At 43.3% G+C, this 27,221-nt stretch overlaps 2 protein-coding genes across 3 annotated transcripts in view; one reads left to right on the forward strand and one right to left on the reverse strand.

The window, feature by feature from the left end:
• Window positions 1-27,221, reverse strand: part of SNRPN (small nuclear ribonucleoprotein polypeptide N) — a 115,301-nt gene that overhangs the window by 38,405 nt on the left and 49,675 nt on the right. Inside the window, exon 3 of the mRNA XM_017960408.3 lies at window positions 21,212-21,331. The gene's annotated coding sequence lies outside the window, so the exon portion shown is untranslated. The remainder of the gene's footprint in view (window positions 1-21,211; window positions 21,332-27,221) is intronic.
• Window positions 23,327-26,916, forward strand: LOC108586658 (40S ribosomal protein S27-like). 2 transcript variants are annotated; one of them, XM_021941674.2, is made up of 2 exons: window positions 23,327-23,379; window positions 26,580-26,916. In XM_021941674.2, exon 2 carries the CDS (start codon window positions 26,700-26,702, stop codon window positions 26,856-26,858), a length of 159 nt encoding a protein of 52 aa, XP_021797366.2. In that variant the 5' UTR covers window positions 23,327-23,379; window positions 26,580-26,699; the 3' UTR covers window positions 26,859-26,916. The 2 variants fall into 2 exon arrangements, with proteins under 2 accessions (XP_021797366.2, XP_031524822.1); XM_031668962.1 differs by having other exon boundaries at window positions 23,349-23,409.

Here is a 27,221-nt window from a genome sequence, read left to right on the forward strand (position 1 = left end):
TTTCTTTCCTCTCTTATCCCCTTACCACATAACATATAAGATATATTGACTTTATGTTATAGTATTTCAGTGTTATTAACTTCATGTTATAGTTTTTATGTTACAGGATAAAAAGGAAAAAAGTGACTATCACCCACAGACTTTGTATCCTCTTCTGTTTGCACTAAAACGTTGGCGTGTTTTTTAGTTGTATACAAGGTGGAGTATCATGTTAGGCAGGAGTATGATCTTGTTAATATCTTTATTTGCAGAGTAAGTAAGGTTCCAGGAGATGCTTATGGCATCCGTGTTGATAATAGGTAAACTTGTGATGTTTAATATATATATATATATATATATATTTTTTTTTTTTTTTTTTGAGAAGAAGTCTCACTCTGTCACCCAGGCTTGAGTGCAGTGGCATAATCTTGGCTCACTGCAAACTCCACCTCCCGGGTTCAAGTGATTCTCCTACCTCAGCCTCCCAAGTAGCTAGGATTACAGGTGCCCGCCATCACACCTGGCTAATTTTCGTATTTTTAGTACAGATGGGGTTTCACCATGTTGGTCAGGCTGTTCTCGAACTCCTGACCTTGTGATCCACCCACCTTGGCCTCCCAAAGTGCTGGGATTACAGGCGTGAGCCACTGTGCCCAGCCCCTGATGTTTAATTTTCTTTTTTTTAAATTTAATTTTATTTTCTAATTATTATTTTTTTTTTGAAAAAAAAATTTTCTTTTTGAGGCGGAGTCTCACTCTATCACCCAGGCTGGAGTGCAGTGGTACCATCTCGGCTCACTGCAAGCTCTGCCTCCCGGGTTCACACCATTCTCCTGCCTCAGCCTCCTGAGTAGCTGGGACTACAGGCGCCCGCCACCACGCCCGGCTAATTTTTTTGTATTTTTCTTTTTTAGTAGAGATAGGGTTTCACCGTGTTAGCCAGGATGGTCTCAATCTGCTGACCTCATAACCCGCTCGCCTCAGCCTCCCAAAGCGCTGGGATTACAGGCGTGAGCCACCGCGCCCAGCCGATGTTTAATTTTCTGTGTCTACCTGGTTGGTCCCAGATACATGGCTAAATACCACCCTGAATATTGCCGTGAAGGTACTTTTTGGATGGCATTAACATTTATGTCAGTAAACTCTGAGTAAAGCAGAATGCCCTCCAAGATGTGGGTGAACCTCAACCAATCAGTTGAAAGCCTTAAGAGAAAACAGATTAAGGCCGGGCACGGTGGCTCATGCCTGTAATCCCAGCACTTTGGGAGGCCAAAGCAGATGGATCACATGAGGTCAGGAGTTCAAGACCAGCCTGGCCAACATGGTAAAACCCTGTATCTACTAAAAATACAAAAATTAGCCAGGCATGGTGGTGTGCACCTGTGGTCTCAGCTACTCAGGAGGTTGAGGTAGGAGAGTCGCTTGAACCTGGGAGGCAAAGGTTGCAATGAGCCAAGATCGTGCCACCGCACTCCAGCCTGGGCTGCGAGACTCTGTGTCAAAAAAAACAAACAAAAAACACAAACAAAAAGAAAATAAAACAGATGAAGATCTCTTGAGGAAGAGAGGAAGAGAGGGAATTCTGCCTTCAGATTAGTTTGAGACTTAACACTTAACACCGCAACTCTTCCCTGGGTTTCCAGACTACCAGCCTACTCTGCAGATTTTTGGCTTGCAAGACTGTACCATCATGTAAGCCAATTTCTTAAAATAAATTTAAAATACATCTCACCCTCTTTTTCACTCACACACACAAACACACACACACACAGCTCCTTTAGAGGAGAATTTGCTGACACCTGCCTTAGACACTTCGCCTACAGCAGCAAAGTTGTCAGAACTCCTGGTCAGAATAGGATGATTAACCATCTTCCTCACTGCACATAGTCCTACAAGTCACATTTGAAATGCTGATTCTGAAATGTAAAGACCAAAAATATTTTTTAAAAAGAATGCAAAACATAGCAACTGGAATAGAATAGAGAGCCCAGAAATAAGCTCTTCCATATGGTCAAATGATTTTCAACAAGTGTACCAAGACCTTCAATGGGGAAAGGACAGCCTTTTCAACACGTGGTACTGGGAAAACTGGATATCCACATGCAAAAGAATGAAGTTGGACCCTTTCCTTACATCATATACAAAAATGAACTTGAAATGGATCAGAGACCTAAATATAAGACCTAAAGCTATAAAACTGTTAGAAAAAAAGCTTCACAACTTCGGATTTGGCAATGATTTCTTGACTATGACACCAAAAGCTAAGGAAACACAAAAATAGATAAACTGGAGTATATCAAAATCAAAACCTTCTGTGCATCAAAGGACACAATCAACAGAGTGAAAAGGCAACACACAGAATGGGAGAAAATATTTGCAAATCACATATTTGATAAGATGTTAATAGTACACATAGATATAAGACTCCTCAGCCAGGCACGGTGGCTCATGCCTGTAAGCCTAGCATTTTGGGAGGCCAAGGTGGGTGAATCACAGGAGGCCAACCGTTTGAGATCAGCCTGGACAACAAGGTGAAATCACGTCTCTACTAAAAATACAAAAATTAGCTGGGCGTGGTAGTGCATGTCTGTAATCCCAGCTACTTGTGAGGCTGAAGCAAGAGAATTGCTTGAACCCGAAAGGTGGAGGTTGCAGTGAGCCAAGATCACGCCTGGGCGACACAGCCAGACTCTATCAAAAAAAAAAAAAAAAAAAGAATTCTATAATCAACATTAAAAAAAAAAACAAAAAAACACATGATTTTAAAATGGGCCAAGCCACATGCAGCGGCTCACGCCTGTAATCCCAGCACTTTGGAAGGCCAAGGTGGGTGGATCATTTGAGGTCAGGAGTTCAAGACCAGCCTGGTCAACACGGTGAAACCCCGTCTCTACTAAAGATACAAAAATTGGCCAGGCATGGTGGTGCACATCTGTAATCCTAGCTACTCATGAGGTTGAGGCAGGAGAATTGCTTGATCCCAGGAGACAGAGGTTGCAGTGAGCCGAGACTAGGCCATTGCATTCCAGCCTGGGCAACAGAAAGAGACTCCATCTCAATACATACATACATACATACAAACAAATGGGCAAATGTCTTAATGAGAATTCTCCAAAGACATACAAATGGCCAAGAAGCACATGAAAAGATGCTCGGCATCACTAATCGTCAGGGAAATCAAAATCAAAATCACAGTGAGATACCACTTCACACCCATTTGGATGGCTACTATAAAACAAAGAAGAAACAGAACATAAGTGATGGTGAAGACCAGATGAATTGACAACCTTGTAGAATGTTGGTAGGAATGGAAGATTTTGCAGGCACTATGCAAAACACTATGTGGTTTCCTCAAAAAATGCAAAAGAAGAATTACCATGTGTTCTGGGTTTTCTTAGCTTCTGTGTTTGTCTATTTGGGATCCATTCATCACCGAGCCAATTATATTAACTATATCTTATTTTCTGTATTTTTGTTGCTCTGGCTTTTGAGGGCCTTGCAAATCATGGGAGAGAATGCCCCTCCCAAAGCTACCTAATTCCCAAATACAATGATTTGTCTATAAGCATGTCTTTCATATGCCAAACGACCAATCCCAGTCTGTAGCCCAGCCAACTCCTTAGCTAACTCTCGCTGGCCACTATTTCCCATACTCTACATACCCAGGGCACAAACCAAGCCACTAGAGACCATCCCTATAGCCCAAAGCCAACCAGAATTATTTAAACTAATTATTTAATCCTATGCTCAAACTTGCCCTGTTTCCCTTGGAGTTCCCAGTAAAGGCTTTACCCTAGATTTTCCCCTTCACTGCTATCTTCTGCCTCCAGACCAAAACCTAGTGCTCCTCACGTGCTGTGGTGTAGTGTGGCCCCCTTCCTGGAAAAATGTAAGGAATAAAAATCTTCAACTGGCCGGGCGTGGTGGCTCCCCCATGTAATCCCAGCACTTTGGGAGGCCGAAGCAGGCGGATCACGTGAGATCAGGAGTTCAAGACCAGACTGGCCAACATGGTGAAACCCTGTCTCTACTAAAAATACAAAATATTAGCCACGCGTGGTGGTGGGAGTCTACAAGCCCAACTACTCGGGAGGCTGAGGCAGGAGAATCGCTCGAACCCAGGAGATAGAGATTGCAGTGAGCCGAGGTCGCACAGTTGCACTCTAGCCTGCACAAGAGCGAAACTCCATCTCAAAAAAAAAAAATTCAGTGGCACTGGTCTCTCCATGTCATCACTCAGTCATCTCCATAAATTAAGACCTGGGCACAGAACACTGCAATAATCTAGCATCGTCACTTCAGGGTTATATCTAAAAGAATTAGAAGCAGAAGACCAGGCATGGTGGCTCACACCTGTAATACCAGCACTCTGGGAGGCCAAGGCGGGTGGATCGCTTGAGTTCAAGAGTTCAAGACCAGCCTGGCCAACATGGTGAAACCCCAAATCTACCAAAAATATAAAAAAATTAGCCTGGTGTGTTGGTTTGAGCCTTTAATTCCAGCTACTTGAGAGGCTGAGGCAGGAGAATCAAGTGAAAATTGCTTGAACCTGGGAGGCAGAGGTTGCAGTGAGCCGAGATCACAGCGTGGCACTGCAGTCCAGCCTGGGCAAAAGAGCAAGGCTCCAGCTCAAAAAAAAAAAAAAAAAAAGAATTAGGAGCAGAAACTCAAAGAGATATTTGCACACCCATGTTCATAGCAGCATTATTCGCATTACCCAAAAGGCAGAAGCAACCTCAATGTCCATTGATGGATTAATAAATAAAACATAACGTATACATGCAATGGCGTATCATTCAACCTCAAAAAGAAAGTACATTCTGATGTATGCTACAACATGGATGAATTTTGGAAACATTACACCGAGTTAAATAAGCCAGACACAAAAGGACAAATACTGTATGATTCCACTTATATGAGGTATCTAGACTAATCAAATGTCATGGAGACAGGAAGTAGAATGGTGGTTGCCAGGGGATGGGGTCGGCGGAGGAGGAAACGGAGTTATTATTTAATGGGTAATTTTCACTTATGTAAGACAAAAAGTTCTAGAGGTAGATGGTGGTGATGGTTGCACATCAGTGTGAATGCACTTAATGCCTCTGAGCTGGACACTTAAAATGGGGAAGATGGAAGTTTTATGTAATGTTTTTACCACAATTTAAAAAGTGCAAAGCATTATCAAAAAGTAGCAAGTATACCAGATTCACATGAAAAGCAAGTCAAGATGAATTTTTTTTTAATTAAAAAAATTTTTTTAGACACAGTCTTGCTCTGTCATCCAGGCTAGAGCAGTGGTGAGATCATGGCTTGAACTTTTAGGCTCAAGCAATCGTCCCACCGCAGCCTCCTGGGTAGCTGGGACTACAAGTGCACATCACCATGCCTGTTCGTTTTTGTCTTGCTTTTTTGTTTTTTTTTTTTTGTAGATACAGGGTATCACTGAAAATTTTTTAAATACTAAAAAGTGTCAATATATTATACATTTCCAGGCGAATTGTTTTGGTTTTTTTTTTGCTTTAGACAGAGTCTCACTCTGTCACCAGGCTGGAGTGCTGTGGCACGATCTCGGCTCACTGCAAGCTCTGGCTCCCTGGTTCAAGCTATTATCCTGCCTCAGCCTCCCAAGTAGCTGGGATTAGAGGCATGCGCCACCACGTCCAGTTAATTTTTGTATTTTTAGTAGAGACAGAGTTTCAACACGTTGGCCAGGATGGTCTTGATCTCCTGACCTTGTGATCCACCCGCTTCAGCCTCCCAAAGTGCTGGGATTAACAGACGTAAGCCATCGCACGTGGCCGGTTTTATTACTTTGTAAGTTATTGGCAAGATACATTTATTTCTCATCAGCAGAATTCCATTGACAACTGAAAATAAGTAAAATATTTCTTTGGTGTCTGATGTGGTTTGAGTCTGTGTCCCCATCCAAATCTCATGTCAAATTGTAATCCCCAATGTTGGACGTGGGGCCTGGTGGAATGTGACTAGATCATGGGGGTGGACTTCCCCTTTGGTGCTGTTCTTGTGATAGATCACAAGATCTGGTTGTTTGAAAGTATATAGAACCTACCCCCCTTGCTCTCTCTCTCCTGCTCCTGCCATGTAAAGATGTGTCTGTTCCCCTTTGCCTTCTGCCATGATGCAAGTTTCTTAGGGACTCCTCAGCTGTGATTCCTTTAGAGCCTGTGGAATCATTAGCCAAGTAAACCTCTTTTCTTTATAAATGACCCAGTGTCAGGTAGTTCTTTATAGTAGTGCAAGAACGGACCAATACAGTTCCCAGCATCCTGACCTGAATCATCACTAGTCCCTTGGTCCAAATTTGTACCATGTTCAAAGCTGACTCCGTTTCTGCCAAGATTCTGGTTTCCAACACCTTCAGCGCCACCATCCCTACCAGATCGGGAATATGGGCTTTCTGCAAATTAACACGGGAGCCTAACTTGGCCTCCTCACTCTGGATGCAAAGCAGCAAATTCAGCTTTCTCCAATTCTCACCACAAAGGTTTACACAAAAATCATGGAATATAAAGAAGTATCTTTTGGCAGCAGGTTCAGAATTCACAGGAAAGTTGCAGTCATCTTCAGTGGGAGATTAGGTGCAAAAGGGAGAAATAACACAATTTTGATTTTTGTGTAAACCTTTGTGGTGATGGAGGGTAGCTCTGTTCCCCAGGCTGGAGTGCAGTGGTGTAATCTCAGCTCACCACAACCTCTGCCTCCTGGGTTCAAGTGATTCTCCTGCCACAGCCTCTCAAGTAGCTGGGACTACAGGCATGCGCCACCATGCCCAGCTAATTTTTGTATTTTTAGGAGAGACGTGGTTTTTCACTATGTTGGCCAGGCTGGTCTCAAACTGACCTCATGATCCACCCACCTCGGCCTCCGAGGATTACAGGCGTGAGCTACCGCACCCAGCACATAATTTTTAACTCTTCTCTGTCTGGCCCCAAAGAGCGAGCACCCACAGTCCACGTTTTCCAGAAGCAGGAAGGACTTTCTTACGCTCAACCTTATTTTAGGGCAACTTTTCAGACTCCACTGCTCTGAAAACTCTCCTGTTTCAAACTTCCCTTGACTTTATTTGCTCCAAAATAGATCACGCACGCTTGAGATGACATGTTTGAAGCAAATAACCTCCAGTCCAGACTTCTTGGTGTGGGCAGGACTCCTTGGAAACATTGGAGCCTCCTCTCTCTTCCTTACCCTGTTCCCAAAATGTTTCCCACCTCCCACTCAAGAAACAAAACATTCTCTATCCACTCATGGTCCTGTCACATCCAAATCTTAGCGCAGACTCTTGCCTCCTAGCTTTTAGAATATCTCTTTCTCCATTCTTCTGTTTTCAGCTTGAACCCTTCAGAAAGCTTCTCAGGAATGTTTTGAAGGCAGAGATTCATTCACAAAGCACAATGCGTACATCAGTATTTATATCTATCTTTCAAATGATCTCACCTATTAAACAAAAATCGAACTTTGGTTTTTTTGGGTTTTTTTTGTTTTTTTTTTTTTTTTTTTTTTGAGACAAACTCTCGCTCTGTCACCCATGCTGGAGTATAGTGGCCCGATCTTGGCTCACTGCAACCTCCACCTCCCGGGTTCAGGCAATTCCCCTGCCTCAGCCTCCCAAGCAGCTGGGACTACAGGCACATGCTGCCATGCCCAGCTAGTTTTTTGTATTTTAGTAGAGATGGGGTTTCACCGTATTGCCCAGGCTGGTCTCGAACTCCTGAGCTCAGGCAATGTGCCTGCCTCGGCCTCCCAAAGTGCTGGGATTACAGGCGTGAACCACTGCACCTGGTACAAAAATTTAACTTCTACTAGACTGAAACCTCTGTGATGAATGCGCTTTTATCTTGCTAACTTGTGATCTCCAAACAACATATGCACAAGCAACTGAGCACCTGTCCCCACCTGGCCATATAAATCGGAGGTCAGCCAGGCAGGGTGGCTCATGGCTCTAGTCCCAGCACTTTGGGAGGCTGAGGCGGGCAGATCACTTGAGCTTAGGAGTTTTAGACCAGCCTGGGAAATATGGTGAAACCCCATCTCTACCAAAAATACAAAAGATTAGCTGCGAGCAGTGGAACACGCCTGTGGTTCCAGCTACTTAGGAGGCTGAGATAGGATTGCTTGAGCCTGGGAGGTGGAGGTTGCAGTGAGGTGAGATGACACCACTGCATTATAGCCTGGATGACAGAGTGAAACCCCGTTTCAAATAATAATCAATCGATGAATCAGTCGGAGATCAGCAGCCTTCTTCTGTAGAGAGGAGAGCAAGACAGTAAATATTTTAGGCTTTGAGGGCCATCGCTCACAACCACTCAACTTTCGTAATGGGAAAGCAGTCACAGACAATATGTAAACAAGTGGGCATGAGTGTATTCCAATAAAACTTCATTTATGGACTGTGCCATTTGAATCTTATGTAATTTTTATTAAATGGTATTCTTTTGGTTTTTGCAAGTATTTATTTTTTGAGTCTCGCTCTGTTGCCCAGGCTAGAGTGCAACGGCATGATCTCGGCTCACTGCAACCTCCGCCTCCCAGGTTCAAATGATTCTCCTGCCTCAGCCTCCCGAGTAGCTGGGATTACAGGTGTGCACCACCACACCTGGCTAATTTTTGTTATTTTTAATAGAGATGGGGTTTCAGCCAGCCTAGACATCATGGTGAAACCCCGTGTCTACAAAAAATACAAAAATTGGCCAGTCGTGGTGGCAAGCACCTGTAATCTCAGCTCCTCGGGATGCTGAGGCAGGAGAATCACTTGAACCCGGAAGGCAGAGGTTGCAGTGAGCCAAGATCACGCCATTGCACTTCAGCCTGGGCGACAAGAGCAAAACTCTATCTCAAAAAACAAAGAAACAAAGTCGGTCTTAACCTAGGCCTGTAAATATTTGAACAAAATACTAACATAGATTCTAGCAGCTCAAGGCCACATCCCCTGGTTGACCCTATCCCTCTTAGATAACCTGCCTGAAAAAAGTGAAGGCTCCCAAATGAATTTCCTGTTTGTTCCAGCCAACACCAGAAGATAGGGTCCCGTCTCCTGGCCTCTGTGCGAGGGTCAGAGCCTAACTTCAAACAGCACCAGTTAGTTAGCAATCCCAGTTGGGTTTTATGTGGACCAGCCACTTTTGGTAAATTTGTATTTCCCTGACTGTCAAGCATACCCTGCCCCCCAACTCAACTCCCTCCTAGTCCCTCATTTTCCATTTGTGGGTGAAGCAAAGTCTTTTTTTTTTTTTTTTTTCCTGAGACAGGGTCTCACTCTGTAGCCCAGGCTACAGTGAAGTGGTGAGATCTTGGCTCACTGCAAACTCTGCCTCCTCAAATTCAAGGGATCCTCCCACCCAAGCCCCCTGAGTAGCTGGGACTACAGCCACATGCCACCATTCCCTGCTAATTTTTGTATTTTTTGTAGAGACAGTGTTTCACGATGTTGCCCAGGCTGGTCTCGAACTCCAGAACTCAAGCCATTCATCTGCCTCCACCTCCCAAAGTGTAGATTACAGGCATGAGCCACCCCACCCAGCCTGTCTTGATGTATTGCCCAGGCTGGTCTCAAACCCCTGGCTCAAGCAATCCTTCTGCCTCAGCTTCTGCAGTAGCTTCATCCCAGTGTCCAGTACACACCCAGCTTCATTCTTCCTTTAAAACACCCAGTCACCTCTGCACACACCAAAGTTGAGCTCAGATCATGCTGGACTCTCTTCACTATTACAATAGTTATTAGTGATTAAAATGTGTCCTTATCACTATAACTTATATCCAGCTTTTGTTTTTCTTTAACATAATTAAGGTAGAAAATACTGGAATAAAATCATTCAGTATATCCTGGCAGCATTATTAATATAGACAGGGGCCAAGGAAGGAAATGTTGTGCCAGGCAAAAATAAAAATCAGAAGAAGCAAAACAAATTGCAAAGTTCCTAGTAATCAAAGAATATGACCTTTTTTTTTTTTTTGGAACCAGAGTCTCACTTTGTCACCAGGCTGGGGTGCAGTGGCACGATGTCCGCTCACTGCAACCTCCACCTGCCGGATTCAAGCAATTCTCCTGTCTCAGCTTCCCAAGTAGCTGGGACTACAGGCATGCGTCACCACAGACAGCTAATTTTTGTATTTTTAGTAGAGATGGGGTTTTACCATGTTGGCCAGATGGTCTTGATCTCTTGACCTCGTGATCCACCAGCCTCAGCCTCCCAAAGTGATGGGATTACAGGTGTGAGCCACCATGCCAGCCGGAATATGACTTCTTTAAAGTTAGCTTGTAGCAATGTACTCTCAACTAGAAAAAAGTTTTATAAAATTAAAGCTCAGTGTTTTGTTTTTTTGAGACAGGGTCTCACTCTGTCGCCCAGGCTGGAGTGCAGTGGTGTGATCTTGGCTCACTACACCCACTAGGGCTCCCCACCTCAGCCTCTTGAGTAGCTGGGACTGTAGGTGTGCACCACCATGCCCGGCTAATTTTTTTTTTTCCCCGAGACAGAATCTTGCTCTGTTGCCCAAGCTGGAGTGCAGTGGCGTGATTTCGGCTCACTGCAACCTCTGCCTCCTGGGTTGAAGCGATTCTCCTGCCTTAGTCTCCCGATTAGCTGGATTTATAGGCACTCACCACCACATCCAGTTAATTTTCATATTTTTAGTAGAAACGGGGTTTTACCTGTTGGCTAGGCTGGTCTTGAACTCCTGACCTCGTGATCCACCCACCTCAGCCTCCCAAAGTGCTGAGATTACAAGCGTGAACCAACGTGCCCAGCCTTTTTTTTTTTTTAATTTTTTTTATTTTTTTGTATTTTTGTAGAGACAGGGTTTCACCATGTTTCCCAGGCCGGTCTCAAATTCCTGAGCTCAAGCAATCCTTCCTCCTCGTTCTCCCAAAGTGCTGGCACTACAGGTGTGTGTACCACACTCAGCAAAGCTGAGTTCTAATAAGGTACAGGTAAATCTAGATTGATTTCTGAAGACAATAATGTACATTCTGAGGATTTAAACTAAGGACATAGGCCAAAAAAAAAATCTATGCATAAAATATTTTTTGCCCTTTTATGTAAAATATACTTCTCCATCTCATCACTGAAATAAAAAGAAACCCAATAAATCATCTTTAACATTTACTCATAGGCCAAATCACTATGAAAGATGAAAGATCAATCTTAAACAGAGTTTTTTGTTTGTTTTGACTGTGGTATAAGTTTTACATTTTTAATCTGGAAAAAATTTTTTTATTGATACATAATATATATACATATGTTCAGGTTGATTCTTTGAGCAAACTTGTTACTGCCTTAATTGATTTTATTAGAAAAATATGTAACTGTTGCTCTTGCAGAAACTATTACTGGCAGAAAAATCACCACAGGGACCCTGCCCTCATGCTGTCTACCATTCAACAGGAAAATAAAATACGCTGGACTCCACTTGGAAGAAAATGTGTTTATGCCTTTTTAGGAAGTGGTGTGGCAGCCCCACAGAGGGTTGGCTGGGCCTCAGCCCAAGGCCCTGGGCTGCTGCTGCCACCCAGAACTCAGGGAGACAGTCTGCCACCCTCATGAGGGGACACCCCATTGACAGGGTGCCTGCTGCTTCCCTGAGCTTCCCAGGTGCCTGCAAGTACTCCCCATCTTCCCAGACCTAGCCCCCTTCCCTGCAGAAGCCTGCTTACATTTCCCTGAAAATTTTAAAAGTTTAATATTAAATCTATGATGTGTGCATGATGCTCCTCTTGTCTGACAACTGATGAGAGGAAAGGGGACCCTAGGAGGCAAGGGGCAGAGTAGGGAAAGAGATGAGACAGAAATGGGGTGACGCTCACTGGGAGATAAGGTTCTCAATGTGGAAGGAAGCTCTACAAATAGGAAAGGCAAGGAAAAACCCTGCGGCATAGATTGGGATGGAAAATATCACTGAAAGTACATGAAGATATATATACACATACACGCACATAGTTATATACATATATACACAATAGAGTTACATGCATACAGCTATATCTTCATATCCTGTATATTTGAAAGGTCCTAAAAGCAATAACATACCAGTAGCACCAAGACCTTGGTTTCTAAGTACCTTTCTCCACAATAGAAATCAGGATTCCTTGGAAAAAAAACAGCTGATTCAAAAGTGGGGACAGGCCGGGCGTGGTGGCTCAAGCCTGTAATCCCAGCACTTTGGGAGGCCGAGGCAGGCAGATCATGAGGTCAGGAGATCGAGATCATCCTAACACAATGAAACTCCGTCTCTTCTAAAAAATACAAAAATTTAGCTGGGCGTGGTGGCGGGTGCCTGTAGTCCCAGCTACTCGGGAGGCTGAGGCAGGAGAATGGCGTGAACCCGGGAGGCGGAGCTTGCAGTGAGCCAAGATCAGGCCACCGCACTCCAGCCTGGGTGACAAAGCAAGACTCCGTCTCCCAAAAAAAAATAATAATAATAAAATTTTTAAAAATCGGGACAGGAGAGGTACAAGACAAGCTTGGAATGTGTTCTGGGGTATCTAAAAATTGGAGCTGGGCGTGATGGCTCACACCTGTAATCCTAGCACTTTGGGAGACAACAGCGGGAGGACTGTTTTAGGCCAGGAGTTTGAGACTAGCCTGGGCAACATGGTAAGACCCCATCTTTATGGAAAATGTTTAAAAAATAGCTAGGCATGATGGCATGTGTCTGTACCTACTCCAGAAGCTGAGGCAGGAGGATCGTTTAAGCTGCAGTGAGCTGTGATTGTGTCATGCCTGGGTGACAGGACGAGACCCTGTTTCAAAAAAAATAAAAGAGGGAAAATTACAGCTAGATAGGAAAAACAAGTTCTAATGTTCTGTAGCACTGTAGGATGACAATATTTTTTGATACTGACCATTATTTATAATTGTGATTATTACAATTCTGCTCTCTACTTCTATGAGGTCAACTTTTTAAGCCATTTATCTTTCTGTGCCTGGCTTATTTCACTTAACATAATGTCCTCCAGTTCCATCCATGCTGCTATGAATGACAGGATTTCATTCTTTTTTATGGCTAAGTAGTATTCAATTGTGTATATGCACCACATTCTTTTAATCCATTTATCTGCTGGTGAACACTTTGGTGGATTCCATATCTTGGCTATCATGAATAATGCTGCAATGAACACAAGAGTGTAGCTATCTCTTCAATACGCTGATTTAACTGGACAAATACTCAGTAGTGGAATTGCTGGTTCATAGGGTAGTTCCATTTATAGTTTTTTGAGGACTCTGCATACTGTTTTCCATATTGACTATACTAATTCACATTCTCATCGAAAGTGTGGGAGAGCTCCCTTTCGTCTGCATCCTCGCCAGCATTTATTTTTATGTCTTTGTGATAACAGCAATTCTAACTGGGAGGAGATGATATCTCATTGTGGTTTCGATTTACATTTCCTTGATGATTAAATGTTGAAAGAATGGTTTAGCCATAAAACATCATTTTGATGACCACACTGGGAAAAACTGTGTTGTGCCAACCAAAGCAGCATCAGTAGAATCCAGTCTTAAGAACACTTCAGATGGACTCAAGCTGAGGGCATTCTGTAACATACCTAGCATGCACGCTTCAAAAGTCACAAACACATGAAAGGCAGAGGCAGGCAGAGGAACCATTCCAGAGTAAAGATATTAAACATTATGGCAGACTGATAAGATACATAGTGTTAAACAAGATACTTAACATGAAAAAGCCATAAATAACATTATTGGGGCAAATGAAGACATTGGGTTATAGCCTGTAGATTGGACAAAATAATTGTATTGTTACATTTCCTGAATTAATATCTTTACTATGGTTATCCAAATATATATCCCGGTTCTCAGGAAATGCATTAGGGACATGATGTCTGCAACCTATTCCCAAAGTGGTCAAAAGTAAAAAAAAAAAAAAGAAAAAGAAAAATTAAAAAGTTTATAAGCAGGGGGAAACAGAAGGAGAAGAAAAAGAGGGAAAGGAGGCCAGGCTTGGTGGCTCATACCTGTAATCAAAACACTTTGGGATGTCAAGGTGGGAGGATCACTTGAGACCAGAAGTTTGAGACCAGCCTGGGCAACATGGCAAGATCCTGTCTCTATAAAAAATTTTTAACATTAGCCAGGTACAGAGACATATGATGGTAGTCCCAGCTACTCTGGAGGCTCGGGCAGGAGGTTTCTTTGAGCCCAGGAGTTTGAAATGTCAGTGAGTTATGATTGTGTCATTGCACCCCAGCCTGGGTGACAAATCAAGCCCCTGTCTCCAAAAAAAAAAAAAAAAACAACAACAACAACGAAAGGGGGAGAAACGAAAGAGGGAGGGAAAAAAACTGATAAACTAATGTGAAAATATATTAGTATTTGTGAATCTGGGTAAAGGGTAGGGTTTTGTTTTTTTTTAACATTCTTTTAAGCAACAGGGTCTCACTCTATCATCCAGGCTGGAGTGCAGGGGTGTGATCATGGTTCAGTGCAGCCTCTAACTCCTGGACTCAAGCGATCCTCCTGCCTCAGCCTCCTGAGTGGCTGGGACTATAGGCATGTAACACCACAACCATCTAACTTTTACATTTTTTTTTTTGTAGAGAGGAGGTCTCATTATGCTGCCCAGGCTGGTCTCGAACTCCTGGCCTCAAGCGATCCACCCATCTCAGCCTCCCACAGTGCTGGGATTATACCTGTGAGCCAGCATACCTGGCTACTAATATTCTTTTAACTTCTGTAAGTTTAAGGTTGTTTCAAAGTAAAAATTTAAATTAAAACAGCATGGATACATCCATTTGTTTAAGAGTGCAAAAAAACAGAATTCATGTATGTACTTACAAAATACAAATAAAATTCCTCTGGAAGAGACATAGGCAACAATACCACATTTGCCTCTGAATTGGAAGGAATATAACAGCATGGTGAAGAAGCAAGGATATAAGCAGAATGTCTGTATAATTTATCATCCAAACTAGCACACTTCTGACAGAAAGTAGGATTATTCATAATCATGTCAGGACAATAATTTATGTGTGCATCTATGCCAGGCAAAAGGGGATATATTGTCATTACGGGTGGAAAGATGACTTCTCACTATATGCCTTTTGTATATTTTGATTTTTTAACCATGTAAACATATTATTCAAATATATAAAAATTTACATATATAATTTAAAAAGGAATCACCTACTCATTAGTATAATAAAAGTTGGAAAATGGGAAAATTATTAAAATAGCATCACAATAGAATCTAAAGTAGCTATTTAAAGAATGAGGGGCCTGGCACAGCGGCTTATGCCTGCAATCTCAGCACTTTGGACAGAAGGATTGCTTGATGCCAGGAGTTAGAAACTAGATTAACACAGTGAGACCCCCATCTCGACAAAAGGATTAAAAAATTAGTGGGCCGGGCGCGGTGGCTCACGCCTGTAATACCAGCACTTTGGGAGGCCAAGGTGGGCGGAACATGAGGTCAGGAGACCGAGACCATCCTGGCTAACATGGTGAAACCCTGTCTCTACTAAAAATTCAAAAAATTAGCTGGGCATGGTGGCAGGCGCTACCACTACTCAGGAGGCTGAGGCAGGAGAATGGCGTGAACCCGGGAGGCGGAGCTTGCAGTGAGCCGAGATTACGCCACTGCACTCCAGCCTGGGCAACAGAGCAAGACTCCATCTCAAAAAAAGAATTAGCTGGGCATGGTGGCATGCACCTATGGTCCCAGCCACTGGGGAGGCTAAGATGGGAGGATCGCTTGGAGACGGAGGCTGTAGTGATCGCACAACTGCACCCAGCCTGGGCAACAGAGTGAGACCCTGTCTTTTAATTAAACAACAATAATAAATTCATAAAAAGGAAAAGGAGGACTCTAGAAAGGCAGTTTTTGAAAGCTTCACAGAGTAAGACACAGCAGAAATGAGAGCAGAGGAATTGGGGTTTGGAGCCAGGGAAGTGTCGGGGATTGGTGGGGGGAAGGCAATCATACATTGTTCTTTATGTAGAGATGGGGTCTTGCTATGTTATCCAGGCTTGTCTCAAACTCCTGGCCTTGAGCAATCTTCCCATCTCAGCCTCCCAAAGTGCTGTACAAGTGTGGGCCACCATGCTGGCCACAATCCTACTTTTAGTAATCAAAGAATTACAGCTTATTTTCCTATGATTGACATAAAACACTGGAAATGTCCTTTCTTCCAGGGCCCTTTATAAACTAGTAAGCAACATATATACTATGGATTTGGAGGCATCAGTATTTTTCTTAAAAGAGGTTGAAATTTAGCTTTTCCTGACTCAACCCTGAATAACTTCAGTACAGCCTTCATACACAATTCTATTTAAGTCAAAAGATAAAATAATCATATGATTGTGTACTTACAGTGTTCATAGTCCAATAAAGAGTTTAAACTAGCTAATAGAATTTGGAGTTAAGTAGATGGAAATATCACCACAGCTGAATCAGAAGCCAAACCTTCTGTCAGACATGCAGACATTTATCATCCCAGTTTGCACGTGGTTGGCTGTAAGGTTCTATTCTGCCAAGCATAAGTTCAACAAGACTTGGCTGTGGACAGGGGTATTTTTTTTTCTTCCTGCCTGCACATTTCCCAAGAGGGCTGAAGGAGTTCAGGAAATGCCATCCCTAGCCTGGGCATGGTGACTCATGCCTGTAATCCCAGCTGTTTGGGAGACAGAGGTAGGAGGATCACTCGAGGCCAGGAATTGGAGACCAGCCTGGGCAATATGGTGAGACTCTGTCTCTGGAAAAAAATTTTAAAAAAATTAGCCAGGCATGATGGTGCATGCCTGTGGTCCCAGCTACTCAAGAGACTGAGGTGGGAGGATCTCCACCCGAAAATATGATGCTTCGGTATGCTGATTACTTTGAACTGAGGGTATGTGGGGAGCAGCTCATACAGGCAGAGGTTTTCTCTGAGCTTCCTTATCTAAAGAGATTATCCAAAAGGAACTTAATTGTCATGAATTCCCTCCCCAGGAAACTCACCAACCAGGGAAGACTGGCTCCTATCACAGGAGAGGAGAGTAGACCTTGACAACACACGCAGACTTTGTCACCGGCTGTTACCTGTTCTTCCGACAGTCCGTTTATCTTTCCCCCAAACTGTTTACTCTCCCCTAAGTTACCTAATCATCTATACCCTCTGTCCTAAGAAGAGGGTACAGAAGCTTCTGGATCTCACTGGGTTCTGGGACATTTGCTTTTCTTTCATGTGATGTCCCTGTGTCCATATCTAATTTGTATACCTTTTCTCCCGTTAATCTGACTACTGTCAATTTCTTTCATGGACTCAATCATTGAATTCACAGGAAGTAGAAGAAAGGTCTTCCCTCCCGTACAGAAGGAAAGACTCCTGAGCTCAGGAGTTTGAGATCAGCCAGGGCTACATGCTGAAACCCCATTTCTACTAAAATATAAAAAGCCAGGCATCCAGCCTGGGGAACAGAGTGAGACTCTGTCTCAAAAAAAAAAAAAATATATATATATATATATATATGGTGGTAAAAAGAAACAAACCCTAAATTCATCACAGTGAACTCCAGCAACTGTGAAGACCCAAGTGAGCCCTTCCCAAAACAGCCTCTCTCCTGTTCACAGGCAACCACCATCCTGACTTTTCACACTGACTTCTGAATGTTATAGAGATGAACTCAAGACAGGTAAGTTTTTGCCTAGATTATTTTGCTCAACTTTGTGTTTATAAAATTCATCAAGGTTTTTACATGTAGATACAGGTCATTATTTTTTATTATTTATAGTTGAATTCCATTGAATTTATATACCACCATTTACTTACCCACTTTGCTTTATTTCCAGTTTTTGGCTATTACAAATAATGCTGCTATAAACATTTAAATACATGTCTTTTCATCAACTGTGCATGTACTTTTCCGTGGCCTACTCCACACAGTAGAATGGCTGGTGCATGTCTAAGGTATACATGGTTTTCTAGGTAATAGCAGATAGTTTACCAAAGTGCTTGTTATAATTAACCCTGCCATGAGCAACATTTGAATTGAAGATCCATCAATTCCACTTCCAGTAACAGATCCCTGAGAGATGTGTACCTGTGTAAATCAGGATACACATACTTTAGTGATTACGACTGCAGTGTCGGTGATAACTGCAGACTAGACACAACCCAAACAATCATCAGGTATAGAAGGCATCGGCAGCCGAGCATGGTGGCTCACGCCTGTAATCCCAGCATTTTGGGAGGCTGAAGTGGGCAGATCACCTGAGGTCAGGAGTTAGAGACCAGCCGGGACAACATGGTAAAAGCCTGTCTCTGCTAAAAATACAAAAATTAGCTGGGTGTGGTGACGGGTGCCTGCAGTCCCAGTTACATGGGAGGCTAAAGCAGAAGAATCGCTTCAACCTGGAAGACAGAGGCTGAAGTGAGCCGAGATTGCACCACTGCACTCCATCCAGCTTGAGCGATAGAACAAGACTCCATCTCACCGGGTGGGGGTGGGGGAAGGGATCTGCTTACTGTGGCATGCATATGGAAACACTAAGATAATGATACGTCTATATAGTGAAACGCATACACTCTGTATACATACATAGTGAGAAAGATACATACTACATGCAGCATATATTATATATAATGAGATAACACTATCAATAAAAATTAAGAAGTTAGAATTACACACAACATGGATAACTACAGAAAATGAAATATCAAATGGGAAAGACAAAAAAAATACATACAGGTAAGCATAAGCAAAACCATATAAGATGTATTCCTGTAGCTTAAATATGTAATCACGAGGAATAAAATTACAAACAGCAGCATGGAGGGCTCATCTCAGAAGAAAAGGTCAAGATGGGGAAGGGATACCCACGAGTTTTGAGGAGCTCAGGATCATTTTTTTCTCGACTTGGGTATTAGATTACATATTTGTAAAGCAGTACTGTATTGTATGCAATTTTTTTCCTATACATACCTCACAAGAAAACAAGTTTGAGAAAAGATAGTTCTGGGTTCAAGGTAATAGACCTGAAATTTCTGGGTTTCATGTCAGTGAAATGTGTAGAGGATCTGGATTGTGAATGCCTGAATTAATACCCTAGCTCTGCCACTTTCCTGTGTGAGGCTGAACAAGGCTCTTAGCCTTTTGGTATGGCTTTTTCTCTTTATTGAGATGGAGTTTCGCTTTTGTCGCCCATGCTAGAATGCAATGGCACAATCTTGGCTCACTGCAACCTCCGCCTCCCAGGTTCAAACAATTCTGCTGCCTCAGCCTCCCAAGTAGCTGGGATTACAGAAGCCCGCCACCGTGCCGGGGTACTTTTTGTTTAGGTTTTTTTTGTTTTTTGGTTTTTTTTTAGTAGAGACGGAGGGGTTTCACCATGTTGGCCAGGCTGGTCTCAAACTCCTGACCTCAGGTGGTCCACCTGCCTTGGCCTCCCAAAGTGCTGGGATTACAGGCATGAGCCACCGCACCCAGCCTGTACGGCATTTTTATCGTCACTAATATATAACGGGTGGAAATGGAAAGCAATAGGAACAGTGACTGATACAGAGTAAGTACTCAATTGATGGTGACTAATACTGGTAACTTACATCCTCTGCCGTATTTAATCCGCAACAATACTAGGCTCTGCTCAGAAGAGCAAACGTTTCAATAGGCCAAGTGAGTGAGTTGGCCTGAAGGACTGTGCTCTCTTCCCTTTCTGCACTGGCCATTTGACTGGCAAATTCAAACCAAGAACCCGGTCCCGTGCCTCAGTTACGACATGCTCACAGGCCAAGGGCTGATCATAAGGTCATTTACCAAGCCCTGGGTGGCTCACTTTCCTAGGGTGGAGCCCTTTAACCACAGGATGACTTGGAGAACCTGACCCTACATGTTGCCTGGATTACAACTAGCCCCCATGCCTTAGGATTCTGTATCACAGTTGCTTCCGCTCTCTTACCTGGGAAATAAGTTGGGCTTCCTTTACATGAACAAAAGGAAGATCTTTCTTGAATGCAGACAAACATGTTTCCAGGACTACTCTGCAGGAACAGTTTCTGAGAGGGACTACAACTCCTCAAAAACTGTGCTTTTCAGGCCATGAAGGAATGCACCTGCAGCCTCATGAATTCCCTGGGTGAACCTCAAGCAAACTCTGCTCACCTGCTTAATGTCAATCTTCTTTAACCGTGGCTACATCTGAAGCCTTCACAAAGCTGAATGTGCAGCTTCAGTTCTGTTGATTCTGGGTCAGATCTGATCCTGCATGAACATGAGCCTGTCAGAAGAGCCTTGGCCAAGTGGAATATTATGTCTGTCCTTGAATATTTGCCACTTCCAGAATTTTTGAGTATTACACCAGACAATTCAAGGACCGTCATTGACCCATCAGAAAAACGTGCTGAAGTGGATGGAAAATATCATACACCTGCAGGACATACTCTTTCAATCATTATCTACTTGGAAGGGTATTACACCTGGGTAACTCTCTGAAACAAACCTTTAACAACAGCTGACTTAAAACACAGACAGAAAGCAATAGCCATCCAAATGCTGTCTGAGCTTCGTTTTGCTGCTGGGACTTAAGATTTTGGAGGCAGTTTGGTCCAGTCATTCTCAAACTGTAATAAACACACAAAACACTGAAAGTATTAACACGTGATTCTCAATCCATAGGTCTGGGATTGAGTGTATGCCTCTATACACACCCCCTGCCCGCCCGCTCATGTTCTCCCTTACTCCCCAGCCCTTGAAGGGGTTTGAGTGTATAAAGCACTCATTCACATATTGAAACTGGGCTTCAACTCTGCTCCCTCCTCAGATTTGGCACACTACTGTAATTTTCTCTAACCCAGGTTAGTGAACCCGAATCCCACTTCTCTCAACGTGCATTCCTCAGACCAATTCTGGCACTTGTTAGAAATGCAAATTCTTATGCCGCAAACCAAACCCTGACAATTAGAAACCTGGGATGGAGCCTGCACAGTTTAACAAGCCCCCAGGTGATACTAATGCCCACTCAAGTGAGGAAACAATTGCCCTTGCCAGAGGGATATACTAGAACAAAGTAGAACCACTGGAGAAAAGCAAACACTATATCCAAAAAATGGGGAAATTAAATTATGCAGTTAAATTGTAATTAAAATGAACATGGCTTGAGCAATACAACACATTTCTGATTCAGAAAAAACGTTTTATAAGCATTTATAACAGAGGAGTCATGGACTAGACAGGGTTGGCAGGTAAGGAGGAAGAGGCTGGAGATATGTAACATTTCTACTTACATAAGAGAAGGTAGCTTCAGCCACTGGTAAAACAGGCAGCAAAAATCTGTAGAGGAGATTCTGGTGGAAGAGTATGTTCAGGGAATATTGCCTTCTAAGTTCCACTTATATATACTGAGGCTGAGAATTGTAAAGAGAAGATACATCAGGTCATTCAAAATACAAGTACATGTATCTAGAAGTTATGTAAAACGTGCTTTGTGTTCCATGAAAAGGGGAGATACAGATGCACCAGAAGAATATTTTATAAAAACGTAGTTTTCTGTACACTGACAAAGATTCTTTGCTTGATCAAACTTTAGTCAGGCACCTGAACCTTCTCTGGTCCGTGCACTTCCCTTGTGAAATCCAGCTTTAGCAAGAACCTCCTTAACTTTTGATATCTGATCTCCCTTAATATCTTACCAGGTTCAGGGGCCCGGCGCGGTGGCTCACGCCTGTAGTCCCAGCACTTTGGGAGGCCGAGACCATCCTGGCTAACACGGTGAAGCCCCGTCTCTACTGAAAATACAAAAAATTAGCCGGGCGTGTTGGCGCGTGTCTGTAGTCCCAGCCACTCCGGAGGCTGAGGCAGGAGAATGGCGTGAACCCGGGAGGCGGAGCTTGCAGTGAGCCGAGCCGGCACCACCGCACTCCAGCCTGGGGGATAGAGCGAGACTCCGTCTCAAAAAAACAAAACCAAACAAACAAACAAAAATATCTTACCAGGTTCATCATCCTGCACCATTCCCCCAAGTGCTGTTTGATCACCCTGGCCTGTCTTCAGCAAAAATCCTTTTAGGCTGGTTTCGCCATAATCCCCCTAACCTTTGAGGTTTCTCCTCGGTAAGTTTCCATTCACAGACCTCCCAGCCTGCTCTTTGGTTATAAACTCCCACTTGCCCAGGCTGTATTCAGAGTTAGCCCAATCTCTATCTGCAGAGGTCCCTGTATCTATCACCATGGTGACCCTTACCTTGCTTTAACAAGCATAATTGAATAATTTTTTTTTTTTTTTTGAGACGGAGTCTCACTCTGTCGCCCAGGCTGGAGTGCAGTGGTGCAATCTTGGCTCACTGCAAGCTCCGCCTCCCGGGTTCACACCGTTCTCCTACCTCAGCCTCCTGAGTAGCTGGGACCACAGGCACCCGTCACCACGCCCGGCTAATTTGTTGTATTTTTAGTAGCGACGGGGTTTCACCGTGTTAGCCAGGATGGTCTCGATCTCCTGACCTCGTGATCCACCTGCCTCGGCCTCCCAAAGTGCTGGAATTACAGGCATGAGCCACCGCACCCGGCAACTGAATAATTTTTTAATGCACACACATAAAATAAACCAAACAGCTATATGTTTTATTTATATTTTTTTATGTTATATGTTATATATATATATGTTTGCGCATGTAATGCAAAATCCATACCATCTTTTAAGATAAAATATGTGGTACTGTGGCAAATTTGCTGTGCTTCTCTGGCCTCTGTCCATTAGAAACATTTTGCTAGACAAGTGACAGGATAGAATCAAAAGCAAATTCAATATACACATATGCACACACAGATATGTACTTTATAAGAGGAGTCTCATTAAAATAAATTCTACCCTCAAACTTACTGAAAAATATTTAAAAGTATTTTGAAAATCTATTAAAGACAACACAATATTTTAAAAGTAAGCCACGTGAACAAATTTGCCCATAAATGATTTTTGTAACCATAAAATTCATGTAAAACGATGTTTGTATCGTTCTACATAAAACCAAGTGCTCTCTTTAGGTCACATTTGTAAAGCCAGAACTAAAAGAAAAAAGTCTAAAATTAATAGGGAAAGTAGGATCCTTTAAAATCTTATTTTATAGGGTACATTGTTAAGACTGTAGAGGAGGAACATTTATGTTTTTTAAAAAACTAAATCCACAACATAAAAATGAGAGAACATATCTCAAAAAAAAAAAAAAAAATGAGAGAACATAAAAAACAAATACCGAACACGGGCTTCCCGCGGCCGCGGAGAGAAAACCCTGAGGAGCAGCACCAACATCCTCACTGCGCACTGCGGTGCAGACCAGGGCGGGTTTGGCCCCTGCGAGCGGCCACTAGCCCCGACTCGTCACCTTCCCAGAATACCCAGGGGCGAGCCGGCCGTGCTGAAATGATGGCGTATTTCCTGCAGGCTGCTGCAATAGTGGCGGGTAGGAGGAAAGCTCCCTCATTTTCTCCAGGTGGTAGGCATGGAACATCCCCTGAAACCTTATGCAGTCATCTTGGTTTTTCTTCCCTAGCCTCAAAAAATACTTCAAAACTACTAAATTCCTCCTTCAGGAGAGTCTAGGAATAGGAGTTTTAAAATAATTAAGACAATATAACATCTACTATAAAACATACATCCATATAAAAAGCATTTGATCCAGAAGGAACTAAATCATTGATGGAGAAAAAAAATGACATCATAGATCTCAAAGGAAATGTTAGTTTCTTCTATTCCTACTTACCTGGAAATTTATGGCCTTTAAAAGCTGATTCTGAGAGGTGAAGCCAGCTGGACTTCCTAGGTCGGGTGGGGACTTGGAGAACTTTTCTGTCTTACAAGAGGTTTGTAAAATGCACGAATCAGTGCTGTGTAAAAACGCACCAACTGATGCTCTGTAGCTAGCTAGAGGTTTGTAAAATAGACCAGTCAGCACTCTGTAAAATGGACCAATCAGCACTCTGTAAAATGGACCAGTCAGCACTCTGCAAAATGGACCAATCAGCAGGATATGGGTGGGGACAAATAAGGGAATAAAAGCTGGCCACTCCACTCCAACCACCAGGGGAAACCTGCTGTGGTTCCCTTTCATGCTGTGGAAGTTTTGTTCTTTCCATCTTCAGAATAAATCACATTGCTGCTCACTCTTCAGGTCCGTGCCACCTTTAAGAGTTGTAACACTCACTGCTAAGGTTCAGAAGGTTCTCAGCTCATTCCTGAAGTCAGCGAGACCACAAACCCACCCAGAAAATTTAATTCTCAATTAAAATTTCAAACGTGCATACTACTTCCTGAAAAAATGCTGCCACCTAATTTAATACTATTACCATTATATGATCTACCTATAATCCATGTACACATATACTATGAAGCATATGTAGAAACAAATACCAATGTATATATGTATATATATATTTTTCTTTTTTTCTAGAGATGAGGTCTGGTTCTATCGCATGGCCTGGAGTGCAGTGTTACAATGAATGCTCACTGAAAACTTGAGTTTTTGGGCTCAAGTGATCCTCCTGCCTTAGCTTCCTAAGTAACTGGAAGTACAGGCTGAGTCACTAAGCTTATGTACCTATCTGATCTCTCTCAGTATCTCTCTGTCCCTTCCCCCAACTTTCCGCCAAGTTTTTAAATTTTTTCACCTTGAAACATTAACCCACATTGCTCCTTAAAAGAATAAGTCACCCAAGGCCAGACGCAGTGGCTCATGCCTGTAATCCCAGCACTTTGGGAGGCCAAGGTGGGTGGATAACAAGGTCAGGAGTTTGAGACCAGCCTGGCCAATGTAGTGAAACCCCATCTCTACTAAAAATACAAAAATTAGCTGTGCGTGGTGGCGGGTGCCTGTAATCCTAGGTACTCGGGAGGCTGAGGCAGGAGAATCACTTGAATCCGGGAGGCAGAGGTTGCAGTGAGCCGAGATTGCGCCATTGCACTCTAGCCTGGGCAGCAGAGTGAGACTCCATCTCAAAAAAAAAAAAAAAAAAAAAAAGTCAACCTGGCCAAAAAAAACCCACAATGTGTGTTTATAATCAGATGTATATCTCTGATTATTCAAGGAACAAAAAACTACAGAACTAGCTGAATATCATTCCTAAATTTGTCACAAGGAGTTTTATAATTTTGGAATTATTCCCTGCCACCCCTTAAAATTTTTATAACAGCAACATTCTTCTATAATTACATAGATTTTTTAAAAAGTCAAATTACACATAAAAAGGCGAGGAATGTATAGTTTTAGGAACAATTTGTTATATTGTCAGGCTTATGTTGTATAATGCAACAAATAAAAGTTTATGCTATAGTTTTGTAAGATGAAATCAGAACATCGACACTAGGAAAACAGATTGATTGGAAAATAACGTCAAGTTGGAAGAGAGCTCCGTTGGAGAAAAGGGAGCATAATGTATACAGGAGGGATGACAAAGTTTCTCTGCTTAACCAAAATTTACTCAGGCTTCTCCTCCACCCATCTGTGGACCTCATTATAAAATCTAGTTTTAACATGGAAGCCTGTTTACCAAGAACTCTCTTCTCGGCCAGGCAAGGTGGCTCACCCCTGTAATCCCAGCACCTTGGGAGGCCGAGGCGGGCAGATCACGAGGTCCATGGCAAAAACAAAAGGTTGGTGGAGGAAATAGGCAAGAAGATAGGGGTAACATGTCCCACATAACTTCAAACCCAACAAGGCCAACAAAATTTAATCTTGAGGTGTGAGAATCAGCTTTTTTGATTATACCTCTCACCTTACAGAGACTCTGGGGTAGGGCTTACATTCCCAAGCCTCCAGGGGACTCTGCTGCCATGACTGCTGGAGTCAGCCCACGCCACAGTTCTGCAGGTTGTAGTCAGATGTCTATGTCTATCACAGGTTGGAATTATGCACTAGTGAATCATAGGTCTGGGTCTGGGAACTCAGGGGTGGCCCTGCCCACATGGCTCAACTGAGTATTGCCCTAGTGAGGGCACTCTGTGGTGGCCCCAACCCAACAGTTCTGCTGGACATTGCCCTGGTGGGAACTTTCTATGGCAGCCCTGCCCCTGTAGCAGTTCTCTGATTGGGCCCTGAGGCATTCTTCAAGGCTTCCTCGGAAATTAGGTGGAGAAAGCCATGCCTTCACAGCTGTAGATTTAGCATGCCCGCAGTTAGCACCGCATGGGAGCTGCCCCATGTTTGGCTCCTTGTGTTTTCCGGAGGAGTGATCTGAGCTGTACCTGGGCCCACTTGAACCACAGATGGGGAAGCTGGGGAACGCTTCGCTTGACTTCAGGGAGGAGATACATGAAGCAGCATAGTCACTGAGCCCCAAGTTCCCACAGGCATCCTGGGTTTCACTGGGACCCTGGGATCCTTCCTTAAAATTGTTATTCCCTCAAGGACCTGGCACTTGAGTCTGTGATGGTTGTGGCATCCTCAGTGTTCTCTGAAATGTCTTCAGGGTCAGCCTCCCATTGTGTTAATGAATAGTATCTGGTGTCCTAGTCATACTAACCTCCTTATCAAACGGTCAGTTGGCCACACAGTTGGTTTTCTCTCCTGAACACATTTTAAAAATTCTTCACAAGGCCAGGCTGTTAATTTTCCAAATCTTTATGTTCAACTTCCCTTTAAAAATAATTTTCTTTGGCCCTTTCCAGCAGGGACGACCTACCCATGAGAACACGTCTCTTGCAAAGGATCTCCTTCATCCCTCTCCAGAAGAGGAGAAGAGGAAACACAAGAAGAAACACCTGGTGCAGAGCCCCAATTCCTACTTCATGGATGTGAAATCGCCAGGATGCTATAAAATCACCCCGGTCCTTAGCCATGCACAAACGGTAGTTTTGTGTGTTGGCTGCTGCACTGTCCTCTGCCAGCCTACAGGAGGAAAAGCAAGGCTTACAGAAGGATGTTCCTTTAGGAGGAAGCAGCACTGAAAGCACGCTGAATCAAGATGAGTGGGAAACCATCTCAATAAACACATTTTGGATAAAATAATCATCATCATCATCATCATCTTTGGCCAGGCGAGGTGGCTCACACCTGTAGTCCTAGCACTTTGGGAGGCCGAGGTTGGTGAGTCACAAGGTCAGGAGTTCGAGACCAGCCTGGCGAATATGATGAAACCCCATCTCTACTAAAAATACAAAAATTAGCTGGGCGTGGTGGCAGGCACCTGTAATCTCAGCTGCTTGGGAGGCTGAGTCAGGAGAATCACTTGAGCCCAGGAGGCAGAGGTTGCAGTGAGCCAAGATCGTGCCATCGCACTCCTGCCTGGGCAACAGAGCAAGACTCCATCT

The sequence above is a fragment of the Papio anubis genome, chromosome 7 (genome assembly GCF_008728515.1).
Source record: "Papio anubis isolate 15944 chromosome 7, Panubis1.0, whole genome shotgun sequence".
Classification (NCBI taxonomy): domain Eukaryota; kingdom Metazoa; phylum Chordata; class Mammalia; order Primates; family Cercopithecidae; genus Papio; species Papio anubis.